Source organism: Lottia gigantea, assembly GCF_000327385.1.
Source record: "Lottia gigantea unplaced genomic scaffold LOTGIsca_82, whole genome shotgun sequence".
In the NCBI taxonomy this organism is placed as follows: Eukaryota; Metazoa; Mollusca; class Gastropoda; family Lottiidae; genus Lottia; species Lottia gigantea.
Window position 1 is genome coordinate 804075 of NW_008710725.1, and position 12618 is coordinate 816692.

Below are 12618 nucleotides of genomic sequence, written 5' to 3' on the forward strand. Positions count from 1 at the left end.
AATGCAGTGTGCAATGGGGGAAATATCACGAAACGTATGAAGTTTGTCTATTTTGAATATTGCTAATATTTTCAAATTTGAATTTGTTATCAATATGATTTGTTATCTTCGAATTCTCCGTCAGTTTTTTCTGTTCTTCATGAAGTAAGGCAATATAACACAGAGGAAAATATGAGTTTTGATCTGTATATATATACAATTATCTAAATATTTGCCTGATTTAACAACGATACCGTTCGTCTACAATTCAAAAATGAGTGGAAACGAACACTTAATATCCGTAGCTTCAGATCGGCTTCCTTTTCAAACATTTCAGAACAAAAATGGTATTTAAATGTCACAGTTACAAAAATGGTATAAAACCTCTGTCCCCAAAATTCTAACGAAACTCCGGTAACTTGCCTAAGCCATTAAGGAATCTAGATGCGTTTAAACAAAAATATTTTCACATGCCAAAAAAGGCCTGTTTATGTAAGGAAATGTGGGTGTGTCTAATCTGTAATGTCATCGCAACCATCGTATATATTCATTAGAAAAAAGATGTCTTAAGACGATAACACAAATATATCCACAAATACATTCAGATATATCTTAGTATTTATATAAACAGTATTACACTGTTTATCCGCATATCATCTTTGAGATAGAGACAGGGTCGTCAACTTTTCATAACAAGCTGTTAATCTCGGTATATATTGGACGCTATCGTCTGATTATTTGCTGCATCAGACAACTTTATTTCATTGATCCAATATTTTACTTGTTAAAGGTAGTACGAAAATATCAATTCAATATTAATACATTTAAAAAAATAAATAATACAATAACATACAAAAAACTCAATTTCATTTCATTAACTTATAACATACAAAAACTTATTTCGAAAAACGGTCGAACAAAAACACTCCATTTCATTTCATTAAGCTTATAGTATATATTAAACTCATTTCATTTTATTACATACAAAACACCCCATAAATCCATTTCACTTCATTAACCCAATGACATACAAAAAAAAAACTCCATTTCATTTCATTAACCCAATGAAATAACATACAAAAAATCAAATTCATTTCATTAACCGAATTGCATGTAATTGAATGATTTATGATCTGATCAATGACTAATTATGGCCCTTGACTTGTTTTCATATGACTGACAGAGTTATAATAATATGAGCAGATCGCCTGTCACTCCTGTCAGTTCTCGACCAACTTGAATACAGATAGAATAGTCCTCGTGAGAGACTTCTATGGAATAACTGTCAGAATGCTTTCTCGTGCTGGAATGGAACCAACATACGAGGTCTCATCGTTAATCAAAATTCGAAATGTGATGTGATTGGAAAAATCGTAGCACAGGAAATAAATGGAGTTTTACGTCCTACTTCTCTGCACCATGTGGGCTTATGGAATCGAGCAACACCGTGCAATGAGGGAACCAATTCACGAGACCTCAACGTTAATCAAAACTGGTAAAATCGTACCACAGTCGGTCCGAAATGAAAAAATGAAATGATAGGAGTTTAACGTCCTATTTTTCTTCACCTTATGGGCTAACGAAGACGGGCACCTATAAGATCAATGTCAAGAGGTTTGACCAAAGACCATGAAAGGACCCTCACCCATTCCCAAAAAGACAGCCTAAGAGCAAATCAAGAAATATTAGAAATAATACGGACCCTGGTCTAAGCAGCCGTATTAATTTACAGACCAATTTTCTACTTCTGGTACCACAGCCTGTGCTCGACACTCAGCTTTACCCCTTCAAAACTACCCCCCACCCCTCACCTCAACACCCCCTCCCCTTCATATCGCACCAATGATAATGTACAGACCAATTTTCTACTTGTATATTTGAAGAATTCCTAGTGTTGACAGCATTAATCTCGTACGGAATAAATCAATAAATTTTTTATGGAAATATGACAGAAAAAATAAAGACATTTTTTTATCTTCATTGGAAACCTGGTTGTTAAGCTCCAGATACTGAAGAAAATCAACATTGCTTCTTATAGTGTGATCTCATTCATACCATTACTGTAGACGCAATTATTTCAGATTCAAATTCACATTTATTGGTGTGACTACAAGCGCAAGAAATGATATAAATGAAATGAAATTGGGAAAGAAATGAAAATTTCAAATTAGATAAAATAACATAACCAAGTAACGCACGAAATGAAATGAAAGTAAAAAGAAATAAAGTAAAAATAAACGAATTTGAGATTGAAAAGAAAAGTTTATAATTAATACTCCCAACTACTTAAGAAAATTTTGCATCATATTTCATGTTCGATTTTTATTTGCTATTAAACAAACCTTTCTTGAAATTTATTACCCTGAACCACGATATCTCACAAATATTGTGTTTCGAATATTATACTTTAGTCGATCAAAATCGAAACATATTCCAAATCACATGTTTGAAATTGTAAACTTCGAGACGTAGATAAATAATTCATAGGTCGTACATGATATCTTTTTTTAAAGGGATAGCTTCGCCATTTTTTTGGGGATTGAATCGAGTCTTAATATATATGTAAATAATCTTCGGAAGTACTAGAAATGTAAGAAAATTGCATAATTCATTTAAAAATATCTCAAACTAGGAATTTCTCTTTCTATTTTATATATGATGGTTTTGGACACATGTGGATTCGATGGCCAAAATTTCGACGGTGAGCTGTGAACACTATTGCTGATTGGCGTAGATAAAAAATTACCATTTCTGAAACTAAGGCACAATTGGTTAAAAAATAAAATGGCGAACTTGTCCCTTTAACTGGGATATTTTTATAGTCGGCTCGTTTCTGGCGTTCATTGGGTTAATCTGTATGTATTGAATATTTCTTTATCTCGCCTTTTACGACTCTTATACAAGCTAGTAGAATATTAGATGGGCCATTATTACAACAAATATTACGACTATTTCTTCAGTTTCATGGTCGGTTTACTGACGTCACAAACCCCGCCTTGGTCAATTAGGCTGTACTGATGAGGATTTCGCATCCGAAACACACGATAACACATTATGAGCTTTAGTCAATTAAGGCTGCCTTGATGTGAATGTCGTATTTGAAGCAGATGAGCTCTTGTCAAATAATTATCTTCTTCACAGTGTCAAGCTATTACGAACATAGTCTTATACCTTGACTACAATAGTCGCCTTTCTTGTATCGCGGAAGTTTGTAAATTTAGAGATTTGATGTGATTGTAAGTCAACTGTAAACTGTTTGCCTTATTGTTTACATGTTAAGGACTCTGATTGGCTGTATTAGTTAACGTACAATCCAATCAAATCGCTGCACTACCAAAAGACACGATAATCCTTTAGCGACATTTAGGGTAGAGATCACACTTGATAACGGACCGCAATTTTATGGTATACTACTCCTTAGTTTTATTACACACGACGTTTCAACAATCTACATTGTCATCTTCAGGTGAAGTAAAAAAAGAGACAAGATATGTGACTATTGCATTCAAGATATTAAAAGCAGTTCATAACAGCTTGACATTGCGAATATAGTGAATATAACCTACATTAAGTCTATCTTAATCGCTCCTTGAAGATAAAATAATTGAAGATATTTCCATCATCTAAATTCTATTAAAAATAATTAGATTTAATTCAGTCTCAATAAGGTAACAGAGTCTATTTTTATCTCGATTACTGATAACATTTTCAAATTCCATCTTCTTCTGCTTGTTTTTTTAAGGGCAAATTTCTTCAGGAAATGTTTTTGTAAATTCCTCTCTTTTCAGCAATTTTTGGATATTTTCTAATCCATTTCACTAAGCTATATTAAGTGGTTACTTTCTCCAATGTCATCTTTTTCATTGTTACTATTTTTAAAAGCATATTTTCCGATCCATTTCATTTTTCCGTTTAATAATGGCTTATTTATTTCATTTCATTTGTATTTTCTTATCAATTTCATTCAATTCATAAAAGGGATTGTTACGAGGTTTTCTAAAATTTTTATGAGTATCGGGTACAATGATAGCATTAATTTGCACCATTCTAACTTTCAATCAGACGTCTGTGGTTCCTGCAATTCCACTAGCGTGGAAGCGACGTCACCCCTGCGAACGTTGCTTGTATCACATAAAACCTTTGCGGGGGAACGTCATAAAGCATTTAGTTTTAGTGGAATTGCTATTACCACAGACGTCTGATTGAAAATTGGAATGATGCAAAATGATACTATCAATGTCTCCGATACAAATACAAAATCTATAAGACCTCTTTACAATCCCTTTAAATGGCGAATTTTTCGTTTCATTTTATATTTTTGGAACCATTAATTTTACATTACATTTTACTTTTTTGTCATTTTTCGAAATTCTTTTAATTTATTCCATCTTTTGAATTTTTCTGATCTTTTTTTTTTTTTTTAGGAATTTTTCGATATTTTTCCAATTTATTTCATTTTACTCATGGCATTGATATTTTTTGCATAATTTACGCTCATTACATCGTCTGACAATGGACACTATTAAAATAACATGAACTGAAGTTTTATGTTTATATTTTCTGTCCCACAGTGGATTAACGAAGACTGGAAACGGCATACAGTTTTCAATGAGGGAAATTTTTCGGGACAGCCGCATTAGCCTTCTCTTTCACTATTTTCGACTGTGGTGCCACAACGTCTTTTGATTGGTTCAGTCCGAAGCACAAAACCGACCTACTAGTATTGAATGGCTCAAAGGATTCGAACACACCAGTGCTAAAACCCTGAAAATAGTCTTATGTGAACCATGCAGCTTGTTGCTTTAAAGGAACATCTGATTTTATCTTGAAAATAGCCTATTCGAACCACGAAATCAAACGATCAAAAAACTTAGTAGGCCTGCGAGGGGAAAAGTTTGAAAGATTCCAACCCAGCAGCGCCGATCATCTTGAAGTAAGCCAACATAAAAGACAAATAAATAGACCTCAAGCTAAGTTAAAAGATTTAAAATAATTAAATTAATATTTGATTAGGGAAACCAGAAATAGATCAAACATCTAATCATTAAGTTCATTGACAGTCCGAAACACACTGACTCTTACCTAGTCTCTGATAGTTATTATACTAGTCCGAAATGCTTACCTCAGCGGCAGTCAGGGTATAAAAGGAGGGGTTGGGGGGGGGGGGGGATTGCCCCCTTAGAAAAATTGTCTGTATCCCCATTTGCACCCCCTTCATTTCAAACAAATTAAGTAATATGCCCAAAAATATGTTTCACATGGCACCAAGTCAATTTTTCAAAAATAACTCCTGGTCTTGGGAGGCTGGTGCCGCCATTGTTCGAACTATTTAACTAAGATTATAATGTAATCTGTAGTATATCGCTACATCAGGTCGTCAACTAGAATCTTCAATTTCTACCTCAAACGTGATTTCTTCATTTTTTGGATTCTGACATTAAACATGAAACGAAATGGCACGATTTTGTGAAAACCGAGAGCCGAAATAATATTCAGATAGGAAAATTGATAGGTTGGGTGTTGAAGGGTCGAGCGGCGACTAGACCTGTGGTCTCGTTTTACCGAAATAGTTTCAGTATTCGCTTGATGTTTGCAGACGACTTCGTCTTGTAGAAAACAGACGATTTCCTAGTGCCGTCAAATTCATTTTCAAAATATTTTATCGTCTGTAGACGTTTGATGCCATTTAAACTTATATTCTTTGAACTCAGATAGATAAACATATATTTTTTTTTTTTTTGTATAGACGGCCTTGAAAGGTTTCGAGTACACGTACATAAGCCTATAAAACGCAAAGCGAACGTCCAACGAAATGTATATACGTTTACTTAAAGTGATACTAAGTCTTAGAATGAACATAAAATTTAAGTTCTGGAAATGGTCAATATGAGTATATATTCATCAGTCACCTTACCTGGTGTCATAAAGTTACAACAGAATCCATGTAAAATCTAGAAAATTGGAAAAACTAAGTAATTATTGAAAAACGCTTAATCTTGATATTAAAGCGTTTTTCAATAGTTAATTGCATATTTATGGATAATTACTAAGTTTTTTGGATTTATCGGATTATATAAGGATTCTGTTATGTTATTTATGACACCAGGTATATCTTCTGGCTCTTATTCGCCAAGTTAAAAATTCTTAAATTTTATGTTAATTCTAAGACGTAGTATATCTTTAAAAAATAAAAATGTTTCATACTTACGCTTTGAAGTCGTTTCTCCGTGCGAACAGCGTGCAGAACAAGAGCATTCCCTATAGTGGTCAACAGACACAACGAGGCAAGTAAAACTCCTAAAGGTATTGCTCTCCATAAATCCAAGGAAATGTCCTCCAATGCCGTGTCACTCGTATCATAAGAAATATTCCCAAACGTAAAATTCCATTCCCAGAAATCCAGAGAATCGTTATAATCCTCGGTAACGATTGATAAAGTCGCAATCCCCGCCATCTTTCATTTTAAGTTCAGATAGACACGAGTATTAGTCCAGCAGGCAACGTTTCAGTGAAATTCCCCTTGACCTTTATCACCAACGTTGCTTTCCTTTCTTTTCTCAGAAACATTTCCATTCTGAAAAATATAAAAATGTAATATATATATATATATATGAACGTCGAATGAAAATCACCTTCACGGTGTCAAGCTATTACAAACTGCGTCTTACACCTAGTCACCTTTCTTGTATCATGTCAGCTTGTCATTGATTTGGGTTGTACGCCAGCGAATACAGCCAATCAAGGCCTAAACATTCTTTCTGTTGATTGCTCTGATTGGCTGTATTCGCTGGTGTACCAATGAATAAAATCTTTACATTCCGTGATACAAGAATAGTGGCCGTTGCCGTCAAGGTATGAGATGAAGTTCGTAATAGCTTGACACAGTGAAAATGAATTAAGATAAGCAATGGATAAGTTTAACGCTTCAAGGACAAATAACAGGAAGGCGACATTTCGATGGCTTTTTACATTTTTCCCAAGCGAGATAGAATTTCAGTTTACACGTGAATCTGTGTTAATTTGTTAAAATGATTGTATTAGATACACGATACTCTATAATGCGATTGTGAAATATATGATATATCATATATACAGTTCGAATTTCAGTGATACATCTAATGCTAAATGGGATCCCCTGAAATAATCCCTCAGAAGGCGTGGCTGGATCGTTTCGTGAGGCTCTGACACCTCCCCCGCCCTCAATATAGAAGACTTCTGCCCACCTTAGCATCCCGACTAAATTATCAAAATGAACTATGGAATTTCAACCAAACTCGTTTCTGGGACACATGATGACTTTCTAGGACACATACTGACTTTCTAGGACATACACTGACTTTCTTGGACACATGCTGACTTTCTATGACTTACACTGACTTTCTTGGACACATGCTGACTTTCTAGGACACATACTGACTTTCTAGGACATACACTGACTTTCTTGGACACATGCTGACTTTCTATGACATACACTGACTTTCTTGGACACATGCTGGTTTTCTAGGACATATGCTGACATTTTGGGACACATGTTGACTTTCTAGGACACATGCTGACTTTCTAGGACATACACTGACTTTCAAGGACACATGCTGACGTTCTAGGACACATTCTGTCTTATAAACCTACCGAGAAACACGCTGAAACTTGCTACAATACACGTATTTAGAAAAAATTATAGTTTTTTGGTCCTTATTTCCCAAATCTTATTGGGCTAATGACGAGTCGACAGGTTTCGGATTACAAAACTGCGACCTTTGCAACTTGCTAGCTTATTATAACAGTCAAAACGACATGTCTTCAATGTATTAGAAAGTGTAATTCGTGATTTGCGTCTGATTAGAGCAACTACATCTGTCATTTCACTATCAATCTTTCTTATAGTTAACCTTCACAATTAGAAATATAAGAAATGGATGGAGTTTTACGTCCTAATCTTTTCAGTGGCGGCACCAGACTCCCGAGCCGGGGTACAAATAGGGCACAGGCTGACTCAACTGTCGAGGCTGAATTTAACATTGAGGAAATACCAATTTTAATACGATTGAGTAAGGATATAGTAACTACGACTACAATAGCCATAACAGCCGCAGCCATAACAATACGGAATGCTACGGACAATTACAGATTGCCACGAATGATGCCGGATCGTATCCTTTGCTAATCCGCCTTCAAATCTGTGAATGTGTGATCAAGGCATAAAGAGTTCTATATATGTGTCAGTAGGCCAGCCCGGTGGATTTAAAGTCCATACGTAGCATATCAACGAGCAAATTAAAAATTTAACTATGATGGTCGGTATCAGATTAGGTCTTCCCGATCCACTGATTCGATGAAATGAGCCAAAGTAGAGGGTGTAAATTGTGATACATATCAATGAGAATAATATCAATTGAAGTTGATGGTCGGTATCGGATAAGGTCTACCTGATAAACTGATTTGATAGAAAAACGTCCCTAGAGACCAGATTCAATGGTTATCATTCGAGACGATCACAAAGCAAACAATGAAAATTTTATAGACGTCAATTTCATTAACTACCTCTTAATTAAAAACAACCAGCTTTATACTGCATCGTGTCATTTATTAGAATTAGAATCAGCAACGACTTCATAAACAATTTATAAAGCATTTTATAAAGGGATGTAGCCATCTAAATTTAAATACCCGTAGTACTTTTCAATACAGCAACGACTTCATAATGAATTTATAGACTTTTAAAAGGATGTAGTCTTCTGAATTTAAATACCCGTAGTACTTTTCAGATTCAATACAGCAACGACTTCATAAACAATTTATAAAGACTTTAATAAAGGGATGTAATCTTCTAAATTTTAATACCCGTAGTTCTTTTCAGAATCAATACAGCAACGACTTCATAAACAATTTATAAAGACTTTAATAAAGGGATGTAATCTTCTAAATTTTAATACCCGTAGTTCTTTTCAGAATCAATACAGCAACGACTTCATAAACAATTTATAAAGACTTTAATAAAGGGATGTAGCCATCTAAATTTATATACCCGTAGTACTTTTCAGAATCAATACAGCAACGACTTCATAAACAATTCATAAAGACTTCATCAGCGATGACTTCATAATAAATGTATAAAGCATTTTAAAGGTATCCTGTCCTGTCCTATCTAAATTACAGATACGATATCAACTACCAACTGAAGTTTTCAAATCAGCATACCTTACAAAATTCATGAGCATTCTTTGTATTTAAGCATAGCCTAGCATAGAAATACTTAGCCTAGCATAGAAATACTTAGCCTAGCATAGAAATACTTAGCCTAGCATAGAAATACTTAGCCTAGCACAACACTGGTATACGAGGTATTTAGCAATTTTTCAAATGCTTCGAACCGAATAGATCCTCTTTAGAATGGCATGATTCAACCTCGTCCAAATACACTTCGTCTTTCTTCGAATGAAAAATAAGACCTATATTTCTATGCTCTGGCTTGCGAGCATACAGACATCAAAGAAAAATCACATAATCGTGTTTAAAAGCCATTTCGACATCATGATATGGTTTTTTTTTCTTTACTTGCAACGCGTGTACATTTACAAATTCAAATGTGATAAAAATCCGTACATGCAAAACAAAACTATTAACCTAAAATCGCGTTCGAAGTATGACAAAATTAGATTAATAATTGTATAGTAGTGGATTCCTCAAATGAGAAGTGTGTTAAGAAAAGAATTGAATCATGTTCTGCTTTATGTTCTACTGTTCTGTATCTTATTGAACTAATGAAATGAAATGTAGTTTTATATCTTACTGTTCTGTATCTTATTGAACTAATAAAATGAAATGTTGTTAGTATCCTACTGTTCTGTATCGTATTTGTATAATGAAATGGAGTTTTACGTCCTACTGTTCTGTATCTTATTGGACTAATGATATGAAATGGAGTTATATATATCCTACTGTTCTGTATCTTATTGGACTAATGAAATGGAGTTTTATATCCTACTGTTCTGTATCTTATTGAACTAATGAAATGGAGTTTTATATCTTACTGTTCTGTATCTTATTGGACTAATGAAATGAAATGTAGTTTTATATCCTACTGTTCTGTATCTTATTGAACTAATGAAATGAAATGTAGTTTTATATCCTACTGTTATGTATGTTATTGAACTAATGAAATGAAACGGAGTTTTTTGTCCTACTGTTCTGTATCTGATTGGACTAATGAAATGAAATAGAGTTTTTATGTTTCTACCTTATGAACCTTTTAACATTAGAACAGTAGAATGTCATATAGAGTGCAATGAGGGAATTTTTTTCAGGGCAATGGTGCCACAAAACTTAACTTTAGCTGTATACCTGCATCGCTTAGTCAAATCATTCATTCATTCTGTAAAGTATAAAGGAATTAGCTGGAATTACGCAGCTATATACCCGTATCCTTCATCACGCATTGGAATCATTCATTCTGTAAAGTGTAAAGGTTAGGTGAGGTAACTTCTATGACAAAATGAAAATTTAGACGAGTGTATGCCTTTAATGATAGCAGTGATTTACATGAACCATGATATATGCCGATAAACAAGATCGTCACGCTGGCTTAACTACTTTGTCCTGTCACAATGTTCAACTGTTTGGTATAGTTTTTAATAATGTTTAACTTAAATGCAGTTTTAAATCATCACGCAATCTCTGTTATTTTTTACTGCAATTTTCTGTTGGAATTTAGGTTCAACTCACTAACTTGGCAGTGTCAAGCTTTTACGAACTGCGTCTTCACAATATCAAGCTATTGCGAACTGCGTCTTCACAATGTCAAGCTATTACGAACTACGTCTTCACAATGTCAAGCTATTACGAACTGCGTCTTACACCTTGACTGCAATAGTCACCTTTCTTGTATCACAGAAGATTATAAATGTAGCAATTTGATTGGATTGTACGCTAGCGAAAACAGCCAATGGGAGCCCTTGACATAAAGACTGTGATCACAAAGCCATAACGTTTACAGTATTTATTTCATGTCGAGCGCTCTGATTGGCTGTATTTGCTGGTGTATACTCCCTTTAAATCGCTGCATACCGTGATACAAGAAAGGTGGTTTTCGTAGTCAAGGTTTAAGCACGAAGTTCGTGATGACTTGACCATTGTGAAGATGACGATACGCGTATATCTCTTTTCGAGGTTTTAAAGGTATGTCGAGTCTTCGATTACCAACTTTAGAACATCACCTTTTGAACTTCCCTTTGTCATAAGTGAATTATTTTGTGGAATATAACATCTCAATAAAAAATGGCGACTTCCAAAAAAGGAAAGATTTGATTGGTTGACTACTGATTTCTTGCCTCAACCAATCAGAATGATGGTGTTCTATCAATTGGTGGCCTATATCAAATCTTTAGACGCCTACATCTCTTTAAGTTTGTAAAACTATTCTGCCCCACCCTTATCAATAATATATTATATATACATGTTGTTTTACAATAATTACAAACAAAACAAACAACTGTTAGAGTTAACCATTGCCACTGTCACTCTTCTGAATATCAAATGAAGTTTTACACCCTACTGCTAGTCATGTTCGTTATGTTCAAGAATATGGGGAACCTAAACAAGCTGGGAGAAATCAGGAATATTTTTTTTTAGATATAGTGTCATGTAATGTATATAGTGCTAGGTAATCTGTCTATAGGTTTTTAAAGTAAGTTTTGATGGATAATGTAAATGATATTATTCATAGTAAAAAAATATTTAGGGACCAAGCTTGTGTTATTGCCTAGTAGAGTGGTACTGGTGCCTTGAACGGACTCTGAGTGTACCAACAAAAATCCTGAACGAATTGGATGCTATGTCTTTATAGACCATTGCAGTGCGGAAAATCTAACAGGAAACGACATACTCTTCTTATTTTTGCATGTGATTACAAGGGAATGTTACCCACGGCGGATTTGGGCCACTGGTTTTACCGTGCTCTCCACCCTTTACAACACCCAATAGGACGACCACAACTATTGGTGGCCCTCACTCGACCTATACTCAATTTTATCGTCGAATTTAGCAAATTAAGACAAAATCTTAAAAACGCTCAAAATTTATATCTGTAATCGGAGTCGTAGCGCTCCTAAACGAACTAGTCCGACCTAATTAATCCGCAACTAAATGTTACTACTAATGAAAATAACTGAACCGTACCTAATTAAAAATTAATTCAATTAATGAATGTTACAAACCTGTCTAATGAAGACAATATCCAAAGCGCCAACATTGAATCTCTGAAAGTCACTCGGGAAAATTTAACTCGAAAACATTTTTATCCAGGGTTGACAAAGTGCTAAAAATTATACAAGGCAACGTTTAATGAGGTTGTGCGCTTGTTGTTGATGTAAACTTGCTGAATTTCATTTCACAAATAGTGGGAAAACTTGGTATTACTTGTTGAAATTATTAAAATCTCGAAACACTACCATTCCAATTTTGTTGTTGTAATGTGCGCATTTTCTCAAAAAAATATCCTAAAAATTTGAGAGAAAATGTCTTTTAAATGTTATTTTTCAGACAAAGTGTTCACAATCCTTGTAGCATTTTCAGTGAACAGTTCACACAATCCTCCGGTATTCCAAAATTTCTTCTGAACAGACAAATCCCAAAAAATTCAGA

At 34.3% G+C, this 12618-nt stretch overlaps 1 protein-coding gene across 1 annotated transcript in view; it reads right to left on the reverse strand.

Annotated features, from left to right (window-relative positions):
• Positions 1-6295, reverse strand: part of LOTGIDRAFT_91892 (hypothetical protein) — a gene marked incomplete at both ends in the record, with an annotated part of 28767 nt that extends 22472 nt beyond the window's left edge. Inside the window, one exon of the mRNA XM_009067438.1 lies at positions 6188-6295. Coding sequence (XP_009065686.1) covers positions 6188-6295 — 108 coding nt within the window. The remainder of the gene's footprint in view (positions 1-6187) is intronic.
• Between the last annotated feature and the right edge of the window lie 6323 nt (positions 6296-12618).